General features: G+C 33.6%; 2 protein-coding genes and 1 long non-coding RNA gene across 3 annotated transcripts; 2 read left to right on the forward strand and 1 right to left on the reverse strand.

The window, feature by feature from the left end:
• Nucleotides 1-1,414: 1,414 nt before the first annotated feature.
• LOC135146248 (uncharacterized) lies at nucleotides 1,415-1,866 on the reverse strand. The gene is made up of 3 exons (XR_010283755.1): nucleotides 1,697-1,866; nucleotides 1,541-1,637; nucleotides 1,415-1,480 (listed from the first exon to the last, which is right to left on the reverse strand). It is a non-coding gene; the product is annotated as an uncharacterized LOC135146248 (long non-coding RNA).
• A 612-nt stretch (nucleotides 1,867-2,478) lies between these two features.
• On the forward strand, nucleotides 2,479-8,653 carry LOC135146231 (DNA replication licensing factor mcm5-like). The gene is made up of 18 exons (XM_064078391.1): nucleotides 2,479-2,695; nucleotides 2,755-2,881; nucleotides 2,932-3,057; nucleotides 3,223-3,392; nucleotides 3,815-3,976; nucleotides 4,413-4,491; nucleotides 5,712-5,793; nucleotides 6,809-6,922; nucleotides 6,976-7,205; nucleotides 7,266-7,410; nucleotides 7,470-7,561; nucleotides 7,618-7,701; nucleotides 7,757-7,872; nucleotides 7,922-8,032; nucleotides 8,091-8,176; nucleotides 8,226-8,282; nucleotides 8,347-8,474; nucleotides 8,524-8,653. Exons 1-18 carry the CDS (start codon nucleotides 2,532-2,534, stop codon nucleotides 8,623-8,625), a joined length of 2,175 nt encoding a protein of 724 aa, XP_063934461.1. The 5' UTR covers nucleotides 2,479-2,531; the 3' UTR covers nucleotides 8,626-8,653.
• Nucleotides 8,654-11,566: 2,913 nt separating this feature from the next.
• On the forward strand, nucleotides 11,567-15,295 carry LOC135146240 (uncharacterized). The gene is made up of 12 exons (XM_064078401.1): nucleotides 11,567-11,683; nucleotides 11,787-11,887; nucleotides 11,943-12,142; nucleotides 12,196-12,381; nucleotides 12,543-13,765; nucleotides 13,815-14,074; nucleotides 14,154-14,362; nucleotides 14,431-14,532; nucleotides 14,594-14,755; nucleotides 14,813-14,895; nucleotides 14,964-15,096; nucleotides 15,149-15,295. Exons 1-9 carry the CDS (start codon nucleotides 11,567-11,569, stop codon nucleotides 14,623-14,625), a joined length of 2,430 nt encoding a protein of 809 aa, XP_063934471.1. The 3' UTR covers nucleotides 14,626-14,755; nucleotides 14,813-14,895; nucleotides 14,964-15,096; nucleotides 15,149-15,295.
• The last annotated feature ends 9,948 nt before the right edge of the window (nucleotides 15,296-25,243 follow it).

Genomic DNA, 25,243 nt, shown 5'->3' on the forward strand with positions numbered 1-25,243 from the left:
TGTGTTATGACCCAATGTAGAAGTTGATTCAGTGTGCGGTTTGTTTGTATACCGGGTGCGCAACGCAATAAACTAGTCAATATATAATTCTTGTTAATGTTCGCTACCTTTTGTAGGCGCTTCAGTGACACAATGCGCGACAGGAGGGAGAAATTCGTTTAACATAATCTAAAATTGTTAGTATCCGTGCTAACCTTTAATGAGTTTAAACATTGTTATTTTACACGAACCTTTATACTATTATTATATTTTCTGAGCTCTGTTAATATAGAAACTAACAAGATCAACGGGATTAACTTAGTAAAAGCGTAAATTTTACTCGTTGCAAATTTTTATTATTGGGGCCACTCCTTAGCACAAGGAAAGAAAGTCTTTATTAAGGTTGACCGACCTTCACATGCGAAAGGCTTTTCCTTTCTAGATGAGGAGCTCATAGACAGGGCGTCCTGGCTGGCATGGTGCTGGTCGGTGTCTCTAGATGGCCTCGCGTTTTGCGCCTAAGGCTGCCCCTCTCCTGCTGGTGGGTTTATAGCGGTTTTCTACCACTAAGCCGAACGGCGAGGGCCCGAGGTTTTCCGCTTTTTCAGACCTCGGGACAGTCGCAAGAGTTGGTGCCCGCTTAGATCAGATTAAGCAGTGCAGTATATTAAGCCCTCTTTCATAGGTCTGCTATGGTATTTCAGGTAATAATAGTAATAACAAAAGAACGTGTGTTAGCACATCAAGGAGATCTTTGGAGGACAGTTAAAAAAAATTCTTTGCCCTCTAAAAGTTTTCAATCCGAGTAGTCATAGATATAAAAGAATGTCTGTTTTATATCAATCCCAATAATGCAAAACATATCAATATAATGGCGTTACTATCAAGTTGTACGTAAGATGACTCTGAATCTGTGCGCTAAGTTATTTTTTTTTAAAAATATTACTGCGTAAGACCCTACCGTAATCACCCCCGCGAAAAGAGATCGCTCACCATTTTAACATTGTATACTAAATAATGCGTTAATAGTTTTAACTATCTTCGGCTTCTGACCATTAAGTTAAGCGAAGTAAGCATTTTAAATATCATCGCTATAAAATGGTACTTTAAAAGCTATTAAGTCTCTAAAAACATACTATATAGAGATTTCAAGGAGGTATGAAATGGGTCTCTAACAATTTACTCTTAATGAAGTGTTGACAATGGTTAATAAAACTCACTTGGTCTCAGGTCTACTAAAAGTATTTTAATATAGTAGAGCGGAAGTGATAAAAGTGTTAATTAAGACATATAGTGGAAGAGAGTTTATTCCTCAATAAAAATAGCAGTAAGATCTTTGAAAAGGGTGCTTAGCAGAAAGCTGCAAAAGAACAAAGGAAAAATCAATATTATAGGCAAAAAAGAGAAAATCTACCTGCTTATGCAACAATTCTTAAAGATCCGTTAGGGAACAGTCTTGTAGTATAATTCACCGTTTAAGAAACTAGGAGGCCTTGAACGTCTAACAAGGAAATAGCTGGATTGACATAGTATATTCTAGGAAATAACACAACCTATTTACCATGAAACTACTAAGGCCAAAGCAGCCCACCATAGCGTTCTTATTGTGGTAAATAGATACTCACAATACGTATGTTCTTAGTTAAAAAAGAAGCTATCTACTTGAGAGGTAGTAAAATGCAGGAGACAGCGGAGGCTATAATATATTATTGCTTACTTACTACTGAATGAAAACTCAAATTCACTTGTCTTATAATAAGGTTGCCCTCTTCCCCTCTCAAGGAATTTAGGTTAAAAAGGTAAAGGAAAACAATATTAATTCAGCTCACTAAGATAAGTATTTTACTAAATTCCTTAAGAATTTCTTTTTTTGTTCAGTGTACAGTTACAAGAGTTTACAGTTTCTGATAACATAGCTAAGAATTAAAGTCAATTTGTAATTTAAGATCAGAGCATATAAATTCTCCTGTAAGCTATAACAAACCAAGGCTACCCAACAAAAACTTATAAAAATAAAATATTACAACATCGTAACCTTAGCTTAAAATATACACATATATTTGTATTAAATTAGCAGTCAGTCGGAAAGAACTCACAAAAGGGGATCTTTAAAAATGATTTAAATATACATAAAAACAATGTTCTAATTTATATGCATAACGAAAAACTAACCGAAAAGGCGTAGTAGCAGAATAGTTAATATAACGGCAATAATAAAAAAAATGGATATTTATGAAGCTTGCAGATTATGCAATACGTCTTTGAAGAAAACTCAACTTAAGGGCAAGTTGTAAGTATTTAACAAAATTTTTCATGAAATAAAATGAAAAATAATTAAGTACTTGTTAATACTAAATAATTTGTTTTAGCCTTTGGCAGTCATTATATAGAATACTGACGAAGCCGTACGGCAGTAAGTATTTGTTGCCGAACTGCGGCAAAGAGTATAAGCCCTCGGGAATGACCAATTTCGCTGCCTGGGAAGGAGGCTTTCTTACTAAAAACTTACCTGTAATAGCGAAGTTAACTGTTTTTCTTAGTATAATATTATAATGGCTGATCAAGGCTGGGATACCGGAGAAATTGCTTATTTGGCCGATATTCAACACCCCTTTGAATATAAATCCGAAGCGCAAGTTAACAAAACGGAAACAGAAAATTTATTTTATAACTTTCTTTCAAGTTATCGAGATTCCGACGATACCTTTTATTATAGGTTTTTTTTTTTAACTTTTAAAGGTTTACTATACCTTTCTTAACTGCTTTTATACATAGAGATTTGTTAAGACGGCAATACAATTCTGGTAACTATTTCGTTACTGTAAATTTAGAGCACTTAAGTAAAGTAAATGAAATCCTTGCTAATAATATTATTGAAAATCCTACGGAATACCTTCCTCTTGTACTTTAATATAGTTTTTAATATAAAATATTTTAAGTTATATATTACAGTTCGAGAATGCTATTAATAGAGCTGTTGATGAAATGACTCGCCCGCGGCCACCTACTGCTCCTTTTAAGCCTCTGCAGTTGACAATTTCCTCTGACCAAAATCCTATACCAATTCGAGAGCTGGATGTAAGTTATGACTGTACTTGTGCTACTTCATATTTGACTAACTTTAAACAAAATTATATTTTCTCGTAATTTTTTGTTATTTTCAAACTTTAATTGTTGGCAATACTTTAAGGAAATATGAATTTGTTATTAACTATATTACAACTAAATGGTTAATCATCACAGGCACAGCACATTTCGAAATTAGTAAAAGTCCCTGGGATTGTTATTAACGTTTCATCCGTAAAAGCTAAAGCTACCATTATTTTTTTAGCTTGTAAAAATTGCGGTAACACGAAGCGTATTTCTTTAAAATCTGGTTTCTCTGGGATTAACTTTCCCCGCCGATGCGACAGGTTTGTATACAAATTCTAAATTCTTTTCAAGAATTTAAAACGTAAGTAACTTAATTAGTTTAATAAAAAAGGTTATTTTTTTAATTACTAATTCACTTGGTAGTAACAAAACTTTTTATGTGATAACTTGGTAATATGAAAATATAAACCTTATATATTCTGAATCGATAACATACTGTATATATAATTTTTTACAACTATCTTTTCATTATTACTAAATATGTATTATTTTACATAAAGTAATTTTATAGATATATATGTTCTAATTTCCTTTATAATTTTTAAAAAATTACTTTTTAACTTTTTTTTAATTGCTCAGTTTCTTTTTTTTTCTTATACACTAATACGCTTTAAACTTTTTATAATTATGAACTTTTTAACTATTGATAAAGTAGTTTATTTTCTTTGCGGTGAACCTTTAGAGAACCGATAGGTGGGGAAGAAGATCGGTGCCCTTTAGATCCGTACGAAATTGTTGGCGACAAATGCACGTTAGTGGACCAGCAAGTCCTCAAATTACAAGAAAGTCCAGAAATGGTGCCCACCGGTGAGCTACCTCGCCACGTGCTATTGTCGGTCGACAGGTTGAAGGATTTTGCATCTTTCTTGCTTAGCATTAACCTTTTACCGCATTTGCTTTTAATAATTTTTTACAGTTAACTCGTCTTTTTGCTTTTTTCTTAATTCCTTATATATTATATGTAATTTATATATATTTTAGAACAAGTCAATATAATTTTTTACTTTTTTGTTATATTCTAAGCTCTGCGTTACTTTGGAGCTTTTTTTTTTCTTTTTTTTATTAAAAACTTTTTAACGTTTGGGGGTGGATTGTACGATTCTTACCAATTCCGTACATTTGAATTCATTTCAGTATTTATTATAAATACTTTCTTTAAATATTATACCTTTTTTTATTTTATTTTAAAGCTGTATAATCGATTTCATATAACACTATTACTGTATAAATCTCGTCCACTTCTTTCATTTTTTTTTTTCTTACTTTTTTTTTGCAATTAGATTTTTAACGAATACCGTTATGGCTGGATCACGTGTCACGACAGTGGGGATTTTCGACATTTATCAAAACTCAACTTTCGTATGTTTTCTTTATACCTCAGTTATTTAATACTTTAATCTTTTTAACGGCCGGAAAATTACTATTTATTGTTTATTATTCTTTTAGTAAAATATTTATAGACACTTTAGAATATTTTATTTGTGTTGTCCACAATAATAAATTTTCAATATTTTTTTAACTGATACCATATATTTTTTATCCTTTCTTTTGAGTAGTTTGTTGCATATTTGTGTTTTTATCTTCATTAGCTTTTTCTTTCGTATCAAATTAATAAAAAGTTACTTTTTTATGAAAACTTAAAATTTTTCAACTTTATTTCATTAATAATGGCGCGTTGCCTTTTTCGCTTTCTGCATGTACAAGAAACTTCCTATTCTTCTTTTTATAAAAAAGTGTTTCTAAGCTTTTCTATTGGCGATAACCATCAAGCTTTGATCGGCTAGTACTCTAATCTTTCTCCTCTGTTTCCATGACCTACCACGTGGTGGTGCATAGTTTATTAGCACCATAACAAGTGTTTTACGAACCTCATATTTGTTGGCACCTTTTTAAATTGGGGCTTCGTCGTATATTTAAGGATTTGTATCTAAACTTCGTAAATAGTTATTGCGCTCAATATACTGATCCTTTTATTCGTATTATCTCGATATTATCAAAATATTTATTGCATTTTGTGATTTTTTTCTCGTTAGTTTGTACAAATTATTTTTTGCTTGCGATATATATTTTGGGTAAAAAATTTAATCCATCTCATGTTTCTTCCTTTATTAAAAATACGCCTCTCTTTTTTATTTTGTATTCTATAAATTCTTGATTCTCCTATTATATTTAAATATATAAGTGTGCATATTGAAGCTTTTCGAAAACTTAAAGCCCTGTTGAATTTTTTTATAAAAACACATCTAAAACTTTTATATTTTACTCACAACATTATAAATGTTTGGTATATAAAGAAAACATAATTTATAAACTTTTAGCCAGTTGATATCAATTTACATTTTATTATTTTTTTATTTATAATATAAAATATTACTTGTTTCCTGATGAAATTAATACTTTCTTATGTAAACCATTTAATTTATTATATTATTAAAGTTGTTATATTAGTTTATTGTTAAAATCACTCTATAATTATTATTAATATAATCTAAAAAACCTTAAGCAATAAATTTATTTATTTATTTAAATTTTATTGTTTTCAAGTATTTTAAGTACTATTATTAATTTTTGTTCTACAGAAATCGAAGAGCGACTTGACCACACGCACTCCATATATAAGAGTGGTTGGGTTCATGCACGACAAGGAAGAAGACGGACGCGGTTGCTATAGATATTTTATTCTCTTTATAATATTGAGCGGGTTTTTAAATTAAATTATAAAAGTAAACTTTTTATATAAAAGTAATTTCGTTTCTTCGCAGTCATATATTTTCTATAAATTTTTTTTAATAACGCTTAATAGTGTTAATGAAAATGTTATTAAATATAAGTATTATCTATAATTTTGTGCAATAGTTATTATAAACAGTGTTCTTCTTAAGCGCTTATATATAATACTGAAAATATATATTGTTATTGTAGTAAAGTTTATAAAACTTTCAATCGTAAAGAAAAAGTTTGCAGCGGGGCTAATCTGATAGCCCGTAGTGCTTCTTTTATATATTTTTTATAAAAAATCTTAACCATTTTGGAATAGTTATTATATTTTCTTTCTACATACCCCACTCTTTTTTAAAACGAATTCTAAAATATAATATTTCAATTATTTTTGTTACTATTCCGTAAATGGTGGCGAGTTTGTTTTATTTTGCATCTGTAGCTTGTGCTTATTATTATTATTTATATATTGAAATTTATGAATAATTTTTTTTAATATCATTATAATTGTTTCACTTAATTTTATCCACTTGCACAATATTGTAATATTTATTCTTTATTAATAATGAAGCATTACTATTTTTAACACTAGCATGCTAAGTTGCTTGTTATAATCAAATAGTTTATTAGTATTTATCTACAAGTATCGCTGTAAGTGGGAAAAGGGAGGCTGGCTATAGAGAAAACTGTCGTATTTTAAGCCTACTTTAGCCAATCAAGAGTGCGTTGTAAGTTACTGTATATAGAGTGCAGCAACTATTTGGTGAAACTTTAGATTTCATTGGACGTAGAATGCCTTAATCGTAAAATATCCGGAGGACTTATAAATTCTATCGATCCACTTTTAAAAATGCTGTGGGTTTCGCTAAAGTCCTAACATATTTTATACATATAATATTGCTTGTAACAATAAATTCAAAGTATTTAAATTTTGTTAATAATATTGTTTATAATGAAGGCCACTTAAATTACAGCAGCGAGGACGAGACGTTATTTATTGCGCTTTCAAAACTTCCCGATATTTATGAAAGGATTGCCCGTTCGATATCTCCCACGATTTTGGGGAGCGTCGGTCTCCTTTTTAAAGCTTCAATTAAGCATATAAGCTCGTTACTATTCTGGCAGATATTAAAAAAGCACTTGCGTGTCTCCTATTTGGTGGATCCCGAAAGCGCCTTCCAGACGGCCTAAAACTTCGGGGAGACATTAACGTGCTGCTATTGGGTGATCCGGGCACCGCCAAATCCCAGCTGCTGAAGTACGTTGAGAAAATGGCTCCTGTGGCAGTCTATACATCCGGAAAGGGCAGCTCGGCAGCTGGATTGACTGCTTCTGTTATACGGGATCCAGCTTCCGTCCGTCCTTTCTTTCTTGTGCTGTTTTTGCAAGCGCCCCACTGGTTCATTGCTCCGCAGCGGGATTTTCATTTGGAAGCGGGCGCCATGGTATTGGCGGATGGTGGTGTGGCGTGCATCGATGAGTTTGATAAGATGCGCGAGTCTGATAGGGTTGCTATCCACGAGGCCATGGAGCAGCAGACTATTAGCATAGCTAAAGCGGGTCGTCATTATTTTTATTGTGACAATATTATTATTTTTTTTTTATTATAAATTGTTCAGGAATAACTACAATTCTTAATTCGCGCACTTCTGTTCTGGCTGCCGCTAACTCGACGTTCGGGCGCTGGGACGATTCCCCTGGCCCAGAACAAGTCGTGAATCATTTATTTATTAATTTATCTATATTTATGAAATAGTTATACTGCAGAATATAGACTTTCAAGCTACCATTCTATCCCGCTTTGACTGTATATTTATAGTTAAGGACACTTACGACGAACATTCCGACTCAGTGATACTATATTAATAATTGAGGGTCATAATTATAGTAATAACTTACGCATCAGAGCATCGCCATGCATGTGATCCGATTCCATCAAAAGTCTACCGAAGTTGGCTCAGAAACATCTCAAACCATTCTCGACCCTGAGTTGCTTAAGAAATATATAAACTATGCAAAGAGGTATTTATTATGATTCTTACTATCATTGCTATTAAAATATTACTATAAGGACGTGTGGCCCACGCTTGTCCGAGGAAGCAAAAGAACGACTGATCAGTGAATTTGTCTCCTTCCGACAGAGCACCCGCAATAGTAGAAGTGCCATTACCGTAACAGTGAGGCAATATTATTCTTATTATCATTATTATGTTGGCTCTTATTGTTGTCCGGGAGCGTAGGCAGTTAGAAGCCCTTGTGAGAATAAGCGAGGCTATTGCCAAAATGAGACTTGCTAAGTTCGCTTCTCTTGGGGACGTGGAAGAAGGTTTTATATTATTATAATACACTCACTTCTGGTTATGTATATTTGCTAGCTTTGCGTCTTTTTCGTGTCTCCACACTGGACGCGGCCAAGAATGGCGACGTGACAAGTGTGCTTCATTCATTATTACAAAGCAATATATTTAATATCTTTTTTATTTTTTGGTGTTGTAGTTTTGGAGGGTATGCAAGGAAGTGGCGATAAAAGTTTATCCAGAGAAATAGAAAAACGGATACAACGTCGATTCTTCATTGGCGCAAACGTCAGTGAACGAGTGATTATAGAAGATTTCTTGCAACAGGTTTTTTTATAAACTTTTTATTATTATCTTTGTTATAATTAATTATAAGGGGTACCCCGAAGCGGAAATTCGGAAAGCTCTGTGGATTATGGTCAAGCGAGGAGATCTTGAATATCGCTACCAAAGAAAAGTTCTTCATCGATTTAGATAAATCTTTAGAAATTTTTTTTTCATTCTAATAACTGGAAAACTTGAAGAAAGTTCATAATTTATAAAGATAATTAAGATTTATGAAAACCCGAAAGAAATTTATAGTCATTCCAACTATATGATTTTCATAAAAATAAGTTGGCCGAGAAAGTTAGCTTAAGGCATTTTCCGGTTTCTTTGAAAGAAGATTTAGCTCATAGGCTGAAATAAGTAAAAGAAGGTGCAAATTTGTCTGCTTTAAAGGCCGGCGGAGGGGCTATAGAAAAACACAAAGGTCATTCTTATTAGTTCCGAGAAAGAGGGCCGACCATACGTTACCTGTATCCCACAAACCATCGTGGTATCACTAATAAAGCTAAATTGAAAATAATAGTTATTGTTCTCCATAATAGTGAACTTATGATCACAATAAGGTCAACTATGGCACAAGAATATATTGTCGCCCTCAAAAAGTAAAAGTTTTTATGCAAGTAAATGGTACGAAAGGTGCGAATACCACAGCAGATAAATAACAAAAATTCGTAGCTCGGATATTCTTGCTGTTTGAAATGCTGTAGGTAATTAAAAAATATGTATTAAGGACTTGGAGGCTACTATGAAACCCTATTTCATTATCTTATCCCTATAATTCACCTATTTATAGCGAGTTTTTTAATAAAGCGCCTCGTAGTTTCTCAAGTTTTCATAAAATGATTTATGCCATCTTGCCAAATATTTTCTACATAGTTCGCTGAAGCCAATTAATTACTAAACGCTTTCAGTAGAAAAAATAATAATAATTTTTGTCATTTATTTTAAATTCAGGGCATACAAAATTATTGTAGGCGATATGAACGCTTCAAGCCATACAACTTTGTTTTGGCGTCTCAAAGTGATGCAATTTCTATTACTATTTGAATGCGCTATTATTTGAACTTAATCACTTGTTTAAAAAATTTGTACTCAGTATATATCAATTTTTACAATTGAAATAATACAGGAGAATTTTCTTTATTCTGTGCTGCCTTTTTCGCTTTCGGCGGTGTTCTGCATGTCTACAGGCTAGCAATTAAAAAGGATTACATTGCTTTAAGTTCAAAGAAAAACAACTGATAAAAGTTACACTCGATAAAAAAGTATTTACATTTGCTCACACGCTGAAGTCTGTTTAATGTTATTTGTAAAGCCATTTAAAACTTATACTAAACAATTCTCCGATTGGATGGTTTTGCCTTTTAGCTTTCAGGGTAGTGAGGTCTTAACCAGTTGGTTAGTAAGGTTAGCAAGGGTAAATGTAAGATAGTTACAAAGCTATATAATATTAGGATAAATTACAAAATACTGGGAAACGGGGCTAGAACCCTGCAGTCTATATAAAACCCCACAAAGATATCACCATTTTCTACCTTTAAATGAGACTGACATCCTTTATTAAACGAATGTGCTAGTCAAGAAGTAATTAACTCGCCTCAAATAAAAATGCGAGTTATCTATTATTTTTAATGCCTTTTGCAGCTGCTTATTACCCTCAAGCGCAAACTTCTCACTCTGAGAATTTTAAATATGAAAAAAGAAGGGTGGTTAAACTTTTATATAGAAAATGGGCCTACCAAAATTCATTAGATAGATTTAACTCTTTTACCGTCTTTCAAAATTAAATTCTTCTGGTAATTTTAAAATATATTAAGTCTACTATATTTCTTTCCTTTTTTATAAAAAGGCAGGTACGAGTGTGTTTTGTTCGTTGTCGTTGTCGAGTTACCTTTTTTCTTCTTTTCCACTAAAAAACTAATTTAAGGGGCTCCAAAACTTAACTAAAGCTGCTATATGGAGTTAACTATTGGTAGATAGATTCGGTGAAATGATTGACCAATTTTTGGGGTTACTTTGTGGTGAGTAATAAATATACGGAATCTAACTCTTCCCTTTTAACAAGAATCCTTAAGAAAAAGATTACGGTATAACGTATACTGTTGTTAATTTGAAGTGAAGGACAATTATATGACAAGAACTCGTATACTAACATGAGTTACAAGAGGAAACTTTTATATTCTTGTCTACAATATTATAAAACATGGGCAGTACCATAAGGTAGTAGAGTGCGTGTTCTTATGGGGTCAAACACTACAACGGTGTTTTTATCAACTTTTTAGCTCTATGACAATAATGCCTGTATTAGGAGCACGAACGTGTGGTTACTGTTAAAATATTTACGTAGGAGTACCAAGTTATTTCTGAGAATTTATGTTGTCCTTAGCATATAAATTTTTTTTTTTATTCACAAGATTTCAACGAAAAGGCCAATTTTTTGTAGATGTTTGCGCACACAATTAGCTTTTATAATCTGCAGGTGTGAAAAATTTAGGCAAAAGTGTAAGTATGTTCATTAACAAGGACGACTGTACGACTTATTGATTCGGTACCCCTTCTACTTATGCACTTTTTCATGTAGTTTTGTGGTGGATACAAAAAAAAAATTTTTAAGTTTTTCTTTTCGCGGACGCCACTTGAATCTATAAAAAATACTTAATTTATGTAATAAATATATTAGACGGAAATTTTTGGATATATAAGTTTTTAAGCTAGTTGACTCCAACTATAATAGGCTTTAAACATCCTGTATTTACTCTCTGATATGAGGACTTGATTCCCTGTGCTAAAAATTAATCGCTGTGGGTATTCCAATATTTTGAGCATTTATAAACTCTGACACTTTTTTTTTTTCCTATAATGAGTAACTGGATTAATACTGTATTAGACACTATTATAACCCATAAGAATTTTATATTATTATTCTCGCAGCTGCTGTTACCGCTTACGACTCCCTTAAATTTTGATTAGGATAGTGTGCTCAGTCGCTCAGCCCCTAACCCATATTTTAACCTATAGCAAACCGCAAATTGTTAAAAAGTTATATCTGCGGATGGCTACTTTTTTAAGTAGTATTTTAAAGTTTTAAGGTGATGAAAGATAAAGAGTGTATAAAAGAAGAAGATCTAAAAGGGAACCAGGAAGGGGCACACATAAAAGATATAGATTTTTCTAAACTCAGTGAAAAAGAAGCCTTCGAAATTTTAAAAGTAAATTTTTATCGCCTACTGTAGCTATTTGCAGTTAAACTAAATAATAAGTTTCTGTACTTATGTACGTTTATCTTTTGTGTACGTTTATCTTTTGTAATAGGTTAATAAGGAAAGTGGACTGGCAGATAGCGAAGTGAGGCGGCGTTTAGAGATACACGGAGAAAACTGTCTTGAGAGTAATGAAGAAAGTCGAATTATAAAGTATTATTACATTTAAGTCGTTATATCTATACTGTATAAGTCTCTATCTTTAAAGGTTTTTAAGATTCTTGTGGAATCCTTTATCATGGAGTATGGAGATTGCTGCAATCCTCTCTATAATTTTGCTAGATTATGTCGATTTCATCTTAATTTTTGGATTGCTTTTTCTAAATGCAATAATTGGTTACCACGAAGAAACAAGCGCTGGTAACGCTATAGCCGTCCTTACGTCCACTCTTTCGCCTAAAGCAAAAGGTAAGACTTATCTTATGTGTGTTTTTAGCTGTAAACTTAATTTATTTTATCAGTACTTAGAAATGGGGAAGTTTTGACTAGGGAAGCTGCAAACTTAGTACCTGGCGACATTATTTTTGTTAGGTTAGGGGACGTAATTCCAGCAGATTGCAAAATCTTAGAGCAAAGCAATTCAGAACCACTAGTAATAGATCAAGCTGCCTTAACCGGGGAATCTTTACCCGTAAAAAAGTCAAGTGGTGGGTAAATAATAATACACTTTTTGTTGTTAGATTACTTTTTATACCATATTCAGCGTGATTTATTCCAAAAAAAAAAGTAAAAGAAACCAAAAAATTTTATTTAGATATTTATTATCTATTTAGTTTAACTTTTTGTTAAGCTATTTAAATACTATTAGGTCAAGTTGTCTTCTCTGGTTCATCAGTAAAGCAAGGCGAAAGCTTTGCGTTGGTGTATGCAACAGGCGCCAATACGTTTTTTGGAAAGGCTGCTTCCTTGGTCAGCGGGGTGGACAACCCTGGGCACTTGCGTCAAGTCATGACTGCCATCGGGGCCGTCTGCTTGCTAGCCATTCTACTCTGGGCAATTATCGAACTTATAGTCCAGTTTGGAAGCAGAAAACTGTATTGTCGCTTGGGACCCGAAGGCAGCTGCCCCACCATCTCTAACTTGCTGGTAATTATCGTGGGGGGTATTCCCATTGCCATGCCTACCGTCCTCTCCGTCACTCTGGCCATGGGAGCCTTCCGATTGGCCTCCAGCGGAGCAATAGTTTCTCGTCTAACAGCTATTGAGGAGATGGCCGGTATGGACATGCTCTGTTCTGACAAAACTGGCACTCTAACTCTGAACCAATTATCGGTTGACATGGATAACCTGGAACCTTTAGAACCCTTTAAAAAAAATGATATATGCTTATATGCAGCTTTGTCAGCTAAAGTTGAGCACGGAGAACCTATAGATATTGCAGTTCATGAAGCCTGTGAGGAGAAAATTGAATTATGGGAAAAGTACGAGTGCATTAAATATACACCCTTTAATCCCGTAGATAAAAAAACAGTAGCCACTATTAGAGCGAAAAATAACGGTAAAATTTTTCGATGCTCAAAAGGCGCGCCTCAAGTTATTTTAAAAATGGCTCGCAATTACGCCGAAATAAAAGAAAAGATTGATAAGCGGATCGTCGAGTATGCCAGCCGTGGCTATAGAGCACTAGGGGTTGGTTATTCTGAAGGAGAAAATAATGACCACTGGGAATATGTCGGACTGATCCCTTTGTTTGATCCACCTAGACATGACACAAAAGTCACCATAGAAAGATGTATAGAATTGGGAATAGGCGTTAAAATGATCACTGGTGATCAGTTGCCTATTGCTATTGAAACTGCCAAGCAATTAGGCATGGGCTCCAACATGCACGATACAAGTGTCCTCGAGCAGGGCGGCAGGAGAGGACTTGTGCAAGGCACCCTTCCACTTAGAGAACTTATTGAGCAGGCAGATGGTTTTGCAGAAGTTTTTCCTGAGCATAAATACGAAATTGTTTCTCAGTTGCAGAAAATGAAACACATAGTGGGTATGACGGGTGATGGAGTAAACGATGCTCCTGCTTTGAAGAAGGTAATTCTTTTGGCTTTTTATAGGAAAGATAGCTCACCTAATTAACCAGTCAGATATTGGGATAGCAGTAGCAGGTGCTACAGAAGCTGCTAGAGCTGCAGCAGACATAGTTTTAACTCAACCCGGCTTAGGCGTGATAGTAGAAGCTATCATCGGAGCAAGAAAAATTTTTCAAAGGATGAAAAGCTATGCAAAGTACACAGTAGCCATGACTTTTCGTATTTGCTTCACTTTCGGACATCTAACCGTTATATACAACTGGAACTTTCCAACTATCTTAATTGTACTACTAGCAATCTTTAATGATGGGTATTCTTAATTCCTTTAAGCAAAATAATTGATTATACTCAAATTGTATTGGTAACTAATATTTTTCAATATGCTAAAGAGCTATGATAGCACTGTCAAAAGACAGAGTTTCATCTAGCCCTTATCCTGAAAGCTGGCTTTTGCGCGAAATTTTCGTTGCGGGCTTAATTTACGGCCTGTATTTAACAATTTCCTCTTGGGTACTGTTTTATTTAGCCTCGCACACCGCTTTTGGTCAGTTGTTTGGTTTGTCATATAACTTGGCGTACACTGAGGCGATGGATTTTTGTAAGTACTTCCTTAATATAATATTAGCTACTTAGAAATAAATTTCAACTAGTTTTTTTTTTGTATAGGTAGCAAAATACCTAATATTGATTCTGCAGCAATTTCTACTTGTTACAACGACATAGTTTGGGAGCGACAGTCACGTTTACGAGCTCTAATGTATGCTCAGGGTAGGTGCAATAATATTTTTGTTTTTCTAAATTAAACTAATTAGCTATATCAAACAAATAGTGTCAATATCAGGTCTCTCTCTATATTTGTAACGAGAACGAGGAACTTTTCTTACATCTGCAGACCTGGCATTTACTTAATTGTGGCTTTCGTAATATCTCAATTAATAGCAACCATAGTAGCAATTTTTGGTTTTGGGGGCTATCCAAAGCCTTTAAATGGGTTTTAATTGAATATATATATATAAATTTTTTTATGCAACTTAAAATTACAATGTAGAAAAAATTGTATGTACTGTGAGCATCATGAGGCAACAGGCCCTACAAGCGACGTCAGAAGCTTCTTGCAACCTTCTGTCTTAGGTTAGTGTCCGCCCCTAAAGGTTAGGGGGAGTTATAATGTTATAAGTTTTTGACCCGATTGCGAGTAGGATGTGGCGGGTGGGTTCTAGTTGCGTGGATATGGTCCCTTATTTGGTACCTTTTGTTGGACCCGTTGAAGATGTTTATGAATTATATTTTCGAAAATGGTTTTGTAACGCTGTTCACTGGCCTTGGAATTAGGTCATAGTTTTACATTCATCCTGCAAAGCCCTAATTTAATTTTTATGGTTAGAACTACGTTTATTGGAGGGAATGCTTCCACAGCTATGGCAGCCAGCCGAGCAAGCACTAGCGCACGCAATAGTCGGACAGGTTATCCTCGACCTTCTCGGGCAGTCCGCAATTCCATATATTAGAAGACATAAAAGTTTCAAACTTCAAACTCAGCAGTCATTTTGCGTTAATAAAGTCAATTTAATATTTCAATAAATGGCAAGTGTATTTCTTGTTATATCCCACCAGTTTCATATTAGTACAAAAAATTAGATACTTAGAGAAGTGTTTGATTTTTAACTATTTTTATTATAGTTGCTCATATGGTAAAAAACGCTCATACTTACACTTAATCAGTTTATTACTCTTGAATAACGTATCCTGTGGGTAAGCTCGTATTTCCATGTATTAACTATGAAAATCAACGGTATTATTTACAGAGGGACGAAATATTAAAATTTGAACCTTATGCATTTGCGCCCACTGAGGCAACGTACCCCTCGGTACTTAAGCTTATTATTAAACTGTTGTATTAATATCATTGGAGTTTACTATGAAAGCTTAACAAAATAAGTGGAAGTGAACCAGGAATAAACCATGAACAAATAGCTAAGAAACCTTATAAAAGACTTTCAGAACTCATTAACGATATGAAGGCAATGAGTGTACTTAGTGCGAACCTACAGAATACAGGACGATTGTACTCTGGCAACTTCATAAAGAGACGCCAGTTATTTTAGCAGGAGCTTCTCTGTGTGTCTTTATAACTGTTAGAATTCGAAAACTTCTATAAATGATTTCCTCCCTTAAGGTGGTCGTCAACTTTTTTGGCGTAGGGGAAGTCTAACAGTAGCTAAAGCCTGCAAGCTTAACTAAAAGCCAAAAATTTCACTAACTCACTGCTTCAAGGAAAAAAATACCACCTTTAACGCCGGCCACAATTAGTCCGTGAAGCTATATAATTCGTTCTAGTTGCGGAAAACATTTCTACCACCCACGCCAATGTTAATTTTTAACTAGAAAGACTAAAAAGCGTATAAAAGATTCTAAAAAAAGCGTGAACTGCCAATCTGTAAATAATTATGTTTTTATGCAGGCATATAAAATTTTTAATAATGTAAGGCTATTATGTAAACATACACAACAGATTGAACAAAAGACTTACGTTAAACAAATAATAAATTTTTGATGAAATTTTCGTTAATATTTATTAAAAACACCTGAAAAATAAACGAAAAAAAAAAGGTACAGAAACCTAATAGAACACTGTAGTCTAAATTGGCGAAAGCAAAGGAAAATATTAATATTTTACTTTAAACAGTCAAACAATTTTAGTGTTGGGGTTTAAAGATTTTAATTAACTTGTGAAGTGTAGAAGTCATGTAGCTAAACCTTTTCTCTCTTGTACTCGTTCTAAAGGTTTGCCTGAAAGAATTTTAACTTATAAAATAGTTTGCAGTGTCTTAAGTTTTTGACTAATTAATAATTTTTTTAATGTTAATATATATTAGTTGCTAATTTTCAGGCCTGGAAAATCACGTAAAAGTTAAATTGAGTAGTTAAGATTGCACTAACTTTCTTAGAAGCCCACCAAGATGAAAAAGGTTTTATCGACTTAATGAAATATGTTTACGTTACTAAATAGCTTAACTGATGGTAAGGATGGGAAAACATTAAAAAAAAAATTATAAACGAGTGTGTACTAACCAAGCTCTTGGTTTTATAATAATTAAAATCACTGAACTCTGACAGTTCGCTATCAAAATTTAGGAAGTAAAAGCGAGGAAAGTACAAGGACTTTAGAGTGCATTGTTCGGGAAGTGTTAGTTAGTACCTTTTTATTTAATTATTTATCGTTTAGTCATACTACAGTCGTTACATCTGCTGTAACATAAACTATTAAATCTAATTCGCTCATTATGGAGAGGGGTAGAGGAGAGTGGCCTTTTTCGCGAAATTAAGGCCTTATAGCCAGCTCTCATGAGATGAAGACAGCGCTGTTCTTAAATTATAAGTTTAACATCTATCTCTTTCTTTTTTTAATAAATATTACTTATATAAGATGATAGATTTTTTAAAACCATTACAGTACTCGCTTATCTAATATATATTAAAAAAAAAATTAATTTTAAAATTGTGCAGGAAGGTAACTTATTGCGTTAGTTATTAATTAGTTAGGATGTCCTTCATTTAATTAACACATTACAAAACCGTCCAATAAAAGTAAAGTAAAATGGGTTAGATCTCACAAATCAAAATTTAGTTACATTGTAGAAACCAATATGCGTCTGTTTTAAAAAAGTTGAAGTCTGTTAATTTGCAAAGCTGAGTAGTAGGACGAAGAGAGTTACGTAACTCATGATGGGTTCGATAATAGCTATATGTATAAGGGGTTTCAAGATACAATAGGCTTCTTTTCAGCTAAGAGGATTTAAGACAAAAGTTAAATTCTTAAATTTTAACAAGCAACTTTACATGAGAATTTTAGGTACGCTACGATGTTGCTCAGTTGAGTCTTTAAAAATTGGTGGAATATCAGTTATGTCTGAAGTCGATTATCATGCCAAGATATTTTCCTGATCGCACCTGGAAATGGGCGTTTGCAATAGCGTTAAAGCTTTAATTATTCCTTTTCTTCTTTTTTTGTTAAGATGATTATCGCATGGCATTTGGTAAAGAGTTTATCGTAAGGTCTCGCACACAAAACCATATTACAGTAATTAAAGAAAGTCCTGCACATATCTAAAAACCAATGCAAGTAATTTTAAATGACAACAATACGGCAGTGTCATCAACGTATAGAGCTAAGATACTTTGCTAGTCTGAAAGGGAATACGAGTACTAAGAGAAAATGGTTAAAGGTGGACTATATGGAGCCCTTAGAGACTCCAGCTTTAAGGTTCTGGAAGCGGAGAAATTTTCTTATTTTCGTACAAACAATGATTTGTATATAGCACGCCCCTAAGCTATTCTGGCAACATGTATTTAATTAATAAATATCAAAAGATTTTTTGGTATCTAAGGAAACCTACAATTGTTAATTTTATGTAAATTAAGGCTTCTGTGTTTGTTCTCTACTATTCTTAATATTTTTTTTTCCCGAGAACCAAATTGTTGTGGGGTAAGGAAACTTGCATAATTTGTAAATTTTTGTAGTCTGGAGAGTATTAGGAGTTCAATATTTTTGCCAATACAGGAAAGTAAACTAATTGTTCGTTAGTCTTCAGCATGGCTTCTTGTATGTTACTAATTGGTATAAATATAACTTCTGAAGATTTCATGTAGAGAAGTAACGCTGCTTGGAAAAAAAATACCAAGTTATTTTGAGAGGTACGCAATTGCCAGTGGAGGAAAATTTATTAATATCAGATGCTATATACCATAGAGATTGCTTATTTTAAGTTTAAATTTGTCGGATTCAGTATAAACCTTTCAAAGCTTAAGCACTTTAAAACAGGAGATAATGCATCCTTGCGGAAGTATAATAATATTTGGTTACTTAAGTTTGTAACTAATATGTCGTTATTTAGTTGTCCCTGATTATATTATGGCATATTTTTTTAATATCTCGGCATTGGGCCTAATAAAATTAGCTCTCACCTCTCACCTCATGTAATTTCATTCGACTCTTGTTGCTTGTTTTTCTTTGTTGTATTTTATTTTGTGTACATATATATTTTTAACTTGTAAAATAAAACAGTTCTCCAAACAAACATATTTTCATTTATGAGGCTTAACTATGGAACACTAAGATATCAGCACATTTTTATAAGCAAACCCACGTAAACAAGTGAAAAAGTCGAGAAGGTTGTAGTTGAGAATGCTTGGCTAACATATTACTGGTTGGCCTCCAAGGGACCTCGACGTTTGCACTTGTGGCCGCCTCTCTCAGTGGTGGTTCGTAGCGTTTCCAGGCCCAATGGTGGGGGAGGGTGAGTCTCCTGGCCTTATATTTTCCACTCTCATTTAGTTATTTGTGACGCCTATAATATTTACGTGTGTTATTCTTGCTCCTTTTATCTCTCCCTTTTACTTTTTTATTATTATAATTTTTGTCTATTATGTAATAAGCATGGTGACATTCAACTTCAGGGTTGTGGTTATGTCCTTTCCTTTTTACGTTCACGTAACGTTACATTTTTTATGTAAATTTCCTTATTTTATTTTAATCTCAAAAAAAAAATTTTCCTATTTTTCTCGCTTTTTAATTATAAATCTTAACTCAAGTTAAACCTTTCATCTGGCCCCTTTATCTGTTCTAGTGCAATGAGAGCGTCTTTATAATTTAGGCAGTTAAAATACTTACTATAATATTTTTCAAGAAATTTTACATTATATTAAATCCATCTCCAATTCAGTGTTTAAGGTCAAAAATAATTTTTTGAATATTAGTTATATTCTTCATTTAAGAAATTAATTTTTGTACTGTGCATTGTTCCTCAATTAGAATCGAGAGATAGCTAAGCCAGATTGCGAATTGTTGTATTGTTTCATCATGGTTTTGTGACGTTACAAAGCTTAAGCACAGAGGACTTTTTTCCAAAGTGTCCATTACAATCTAGATAGCACGCTCTAGTTCATAATTTTTTTTAACTTAATGAGGATGAATCATATTTCATAGCAGACTTAGTCTTTATGAAAGGCTTATTTTTGGTACACCTATTTTTTCTTTAATAGAAGCAATCCTTACATAAGCTACATCAGCTTGCTAGTAAAGGCTATAGGGATCATAACTTTTTTTTAAAATTATTAAATTTTTTTAAAATAAAAAATACACTGAATTTACTAGCTCTTAACAGGATCGCGTACAAACTTGAATTAAGCTTGTCTCAAAGCTGTCTCTCATATTTATTATAAATCCTTTTAATTTTCAGTTTAACCTATATTATAAATATAACTTAAGTTTGAAGCCCGTTGCGCCGGCTTATAATTTGTAACCAAGTTTTTTTTTCCTGCTAAGTAAGTGTTTCGTATGTGGTATTAGCACTTCGGAAGAAACGGTAGCCAGGGGCTCAGTCTGAAGGTCTTGACATAAAGCATCGTTTCGTATGCGGAGTGGCAGTCGGTTCGTCCTACTTGGAAACGAGGGCACTGCTTCTGATAGTCGGAGTCCCAGACAGCAGACGCGTATCTCATGATGTATCGGATACATATCTCATACAAGCGTCGCTTGGTGTGTAATAATAGTTTTTTGTCAAAATGTAAAGATTACAGAGTTTAAGCTGTCTCTTAGGGATTCGCCGCTACATAGTTTACGTGCGCTACCACGAAAGTTTATTGTCAGGGATGATCACCACCAAATGTCTTACCTAAGAACATCGGTGGAATCCTTGGTTTCGATATAAGTGGCGGTGGTGCAGAGCACTTCTAATATAAAGGGCTTTGTTTTTTTCCGTATTTTAGTAACCATCCAAAGACGGCAATGGCTAACGAAATGTCACTAGGTAATACTGCAAATAACTGGGGCTAGCTCAGAGATTTTGACGAGGAGTAAATCGCCATATTATCCGCACACAAGGCAAATTGCATATGAACGTAGTCGGGCTGTGGCACATCGCGCACATGAAATGTAAAGAGTAAAGGTGATAGAACAACTCTTTTTATGGGGCCCTGGTTTTTTTTAGGAGGAGGGACATGCATAGATTACAGGTATGTTAAAATTCTAGCTTTTAAGATAGGGCCTGTTTTCGTCGGTGTGTCAGTGTAGTACGCGTCACGGCGCCCTCGAATTCTGCAACAGCAAAGTTTTTAATACCTACGAAGTAATTGAAAAGGTTCAGTCTTAACTGAGTCCTGGTATAGGCTCTTGGTGTCTCCTTCCGTCTTCCAGCTCCAGAAGAACTGAAAGAAGCCCGTAGAGCTTCCGGAAAGAGTCTCAATCGCCGTTGAAGTATGATTTTTTTTTTAAACGGCGATATCCAGTACTTCTAATGTAACGCTCCAGTCTTCTTCATGTACTTTGGAATGGTAATAAGGCGCCCAAATCCGCGCTCATCGGTTTAAGTCTCGAGAATTATTCGTTTGGGTTATGGACAAAATAATACAGCCGAAGAGATTATTATAAAAAGGGTGTCTAGATATGAGGTTTATAGCGGTTTGCAAGGAGAAAGCTGCAGTTACCGGCATGGGCCCTTGACTAGCCCTGTAGAGGAATATCTCAACTCTCTTTATGCTTTGCTGGGCTCTCAAAGATCGCACACTGTGTTCAATAATATAGCTTACCAGAATAGCTGTGCCTCCACCTCCTATAACGCGATCCTAACGGTATGTCAAGAAGTTGCAGAACTTGAATGAGACGCTTGGAAGGACATGTCTCATAATAATGCCCAGATCGAGTTTTATACAATGCATCAACCACTACAGCTCATGTTTCCTTCTTAGAACGCCATCTGCGTTCTAGATTTTCGTCTTTGTCTTAAAAACATTATAAACGGATTACAGAAGCTCAGCTGTTTCAAGCATCGTTTTCAGATTTGTGGCCAATATAGCGATACAGTCTAGTTGGTTCAGTACAAAATTTTGCTGACAACACTACACCTAATATATCATATCTCACTTCTAAGCTCACTTCTTTCATTGCAACCGTAATGAACAAATGAAGTGCATTTTACACTCATTAGTGTATCTTAATAATACTGATGAACTTGCTTATTATAAAGATTATCATGAAAATAAGGTACTGGTAATGCTACTGTGACGCTTCATGGGCTTAGTAGTCTTCTAATGTAAAGAATACAATAAGTCATTTTCGTGTAGCTAAAAGTATTATCGTTAGGAAAGCATTTCTAGCACATTTGAGGTCATAAATTTATGAACAGAATTAAAGGACATCACCGAGATCTATTTCTTAGCCATTATCGTTACAATGTGTTTTTGTAAGAAACGTGAAAATAAAGGACTTTTAGAAGTACGTGACAAGTATAAAGATGGGAACTTTTACAATTTTAACAAATGAATATAAATTTATCTAAGTAAATAAAGAAAGTGCGTGACGTTGCTCCTTTTTTCTTCCCCTTTTTCTTTATTTTCTTTTTCATTTATGCTAAAGAAGATTTTCTAAAAAGCTTGTGGAGACAATGCAGTAAGAAAGTCACATTAAATATAAATGTTACTTTAAGCAAAGAGAGTTATAGGCGTCGTGAAAAAATGGCATAGTAGATCAATTGTTACGGTATTATTTAAGTGTACAAAAAATTTTTGGAAATAAACTAACATAGTTCGTTTTCATTACACCTTGCAAACAAAGACGATAAAAAGTCGTAGAGACCTCAACGATTGACTTTCCGTTTGCCTTATTTTTTTTAGTAAAAGATTTATACGAGATATTAAACCAGCCAAGGGATTAGTAGACGATCGAAAACCAAGAAAGAAAAGGGAGGCGTTGGGAATCGAGCTCACGATCTTTACTTTCTTAACCGCTACTTAACTTATTGTTACCCTAAATGCTACAGTAAGCTTATTTCCGTTTATTATATACATACAATACAATTATGCTACTAAAAAAAGAATCGCGGTTTTGCTTAATACCTCACTTCCGTCTCCCGGTTTAGTGTTTCAGAGCTACTAGTATTTAAGGATGTGAAGGCCTATTGGTTGAAGTATTAATTTCTTTGTTTTATAGGGTTAAAAAAGAAAGTATATTGACATACAGTTTTAGTGAAGTACTAAATAAAATTGTTTTATTGGTATTGTGAGCGTTATAAGGGTCGGTGTATTTGAAAAGTTAAAAAATCCTAGGGATGATTATAGAAAAAAAAAATATTAAAAAAAAAATTATTTAAAGACGCGTATAAGCGAAATGGGGTGTTGATAGTCAACATTACACTGTAAACTAAACTATGTAAAGAAAAAATCTTGATAATAATTTTTACGCAAGTTGCCATTTTAAGGTTGATTGGTTGTTTTTTGTGTTATTTTAAAAAAGAGGCGTTCACTCACGAAATATGGTTAGGCCAGGTCTAGCTGGCAAAAGGGCTGGTTAGTGTCTCTAAGAGGCCTTGCGTCTAGTTATTTGAGGCTACTACTGGTGGTTGTAGGAGTTTTTCACTACTCTATAGGCTAAATGTCGGAGGCCCGAACCCGAGAAGTCTCTGAGTAACGCTGGTAGACACTCCGTAATGATTATGCGTTAAACGTCCCTGCAGGCTGGGCCTTTAAGCCAACGATAAAAATGGATAAAATTGTTGCGTTCATCTTTTTGTCAGCGCTTAGTATTTGTCACGTCTGCCACATAAATTGCAAAAGGCTAAAAGGTTTAAAAACCATCAATTAAAAAGGTATACAAGTTTCCAACTGGCATATAAAAGCTGCGTATGTCATGAAGAAATAAGCCTATTAAAAAAAAACAAAAAAATTGCCTGCTTTTAACAAACAATGAACTGTTTTAACTCGGTTGGGGGGCTTTCTTGCTTTTCTAACTATGCTTTTCTAAGTTTTTAATTTTTTAAAACTGCTTGTAGACGTATATCAAATTTTGTTATGGTTATTGTGTTTTTGGTCTATTTATATAATGTATTTTTATTACTTATTATTGTGCATCAGCTTGCGAACTAAGGAGAATACAGGTTTTTGACTGTGTTATTGACATATCGCAGTTTCCTTTTCATAAAACTTAAGAGGAGAGCACTTTCGGGCACCTCTTACATTACCATAAATATGAACAAGATGCACATAGATGCCTTGGTGCGTAAATAAAAGACGAATTCGTTATTTTTTTAAAAAAAAGATCAAAAAGAGCTTTATAATTGCTTAATGAATAATTATAAAAGCTAAACCGGAAATTGGAATTTTAAAAACTTCATATACTCTGGTTCCGCAGTTTTCCCCTTAAGAGCTTTTTATGCAACAAATCTTCCTTATATTTAGTTGTAAGTTTAGATTTAAATGAACATGACCTTTTAAGACAATAACAACTCTTATTTAACTTCAGTGCTGTATGTGATTTAAAATTTTTTTTTAAAACCACTTATTACATTTGAGTTGTATTATAGCATCACTCAACTATACGTTCTAAGTTAGCTTTAATAAAACTATTAAAAGTTGATAAAGAAGTTAAATTATGTAACTAAGCCCCTAAATATTTCATATTAACGGAGATTGCGGTAAGGTTATCTGAAAGCTATTACAGCAAAGGCATTCATATATGTCATCGTGTAGCTTTACAATAAATTACCACCTTGCACTTTAAAACATTTATTTTTTTTAAAGTTTTGTGCTTCGCATTGTTGTTATTGTTAATCTGGTATTAATTTCTAAAGGATTTACTAATTCGAAATTATACGTACATGGATTTGTTTTTTATAATGCAGTCACTGGGAGACTTTAATTAAACAGTTGTGATCTCTTGAGTCGCAGTTTTGTCTAACTTGGCAAAACTTAAGCACAAATATTTCAACGGGGGATATCTCAGGTATTGAACTCTAAATTAATCCCTCTATCTTGTGGCCACCGCTTAGTTCTAGGCTGAGCAGATTCCTTTATAAGTTTAGTATAATAGTAACCGTTGCCTACATTTATGGTAGGTTGCAACTTCGCACTGACTGTGGAACGGATATTGGGTTACAAAACTGGGGCGCTTGACATCTAAAAGAGGTTTAACTTTTCTTTTACAACAGGCGGAGTTGTAGACTGGAGGATTTATTGAATAAAAAACTCTATTAACTCAAGACAAACAGTCCTAGTAGCTCGAGTACATGAAATAATATGACAAAATGCTGATGTACTCCCACAAAAGTTCTTACCAAGCGAGAATATGGCAATGCCATTCATGTATGAAGCTTCTTAGATTGTCTTGTTCTAAAAGCTCGCTTAAGTAGTGGTTTTAAGATGAATGGCAAGGTTTTCTTTTGTTTTAGTTGGTAAATAGGAAATTTATAGAGTATTTATAGAAAAACTATAGGGAAAAAAGCATAGCGTTAATCTTTTTACCGCATTGAGGCCTCAAGAATTTTTGATAAACATTGGTCAGTGCCATAACACCTACTAAATGATTTCTGCTCTTTTACGGGTGTCGGCCATTCATAAATGTTGAATAAAATTTATTATTTACTTCTTAGTTAATATACTAACAAGTAAGGGATAGTAAGGATAACCAAAAGACTGTATAGAAGGCCAG

The sequence above is a fragment of the Zophobas morio genome, unplaced genomic scaffold (genome assembly GCF_036711695.1).
Source record: "Zophobas morio isolate AGI-343-1 ecotype UQ-CSIRO unplaced genomic scaffold, CSIRO_AGI_Zmor_V1 ptg000216l, whole genome shotgun sequence".
In the NCBI taxonomy this organism is placed as follows: domain Eukaryota; kingdom Metazoa; phylum Arthropoda; class Insecta; order Coleoptera; family Tenebrionidae; genus Zophobas; species Zophobas morio.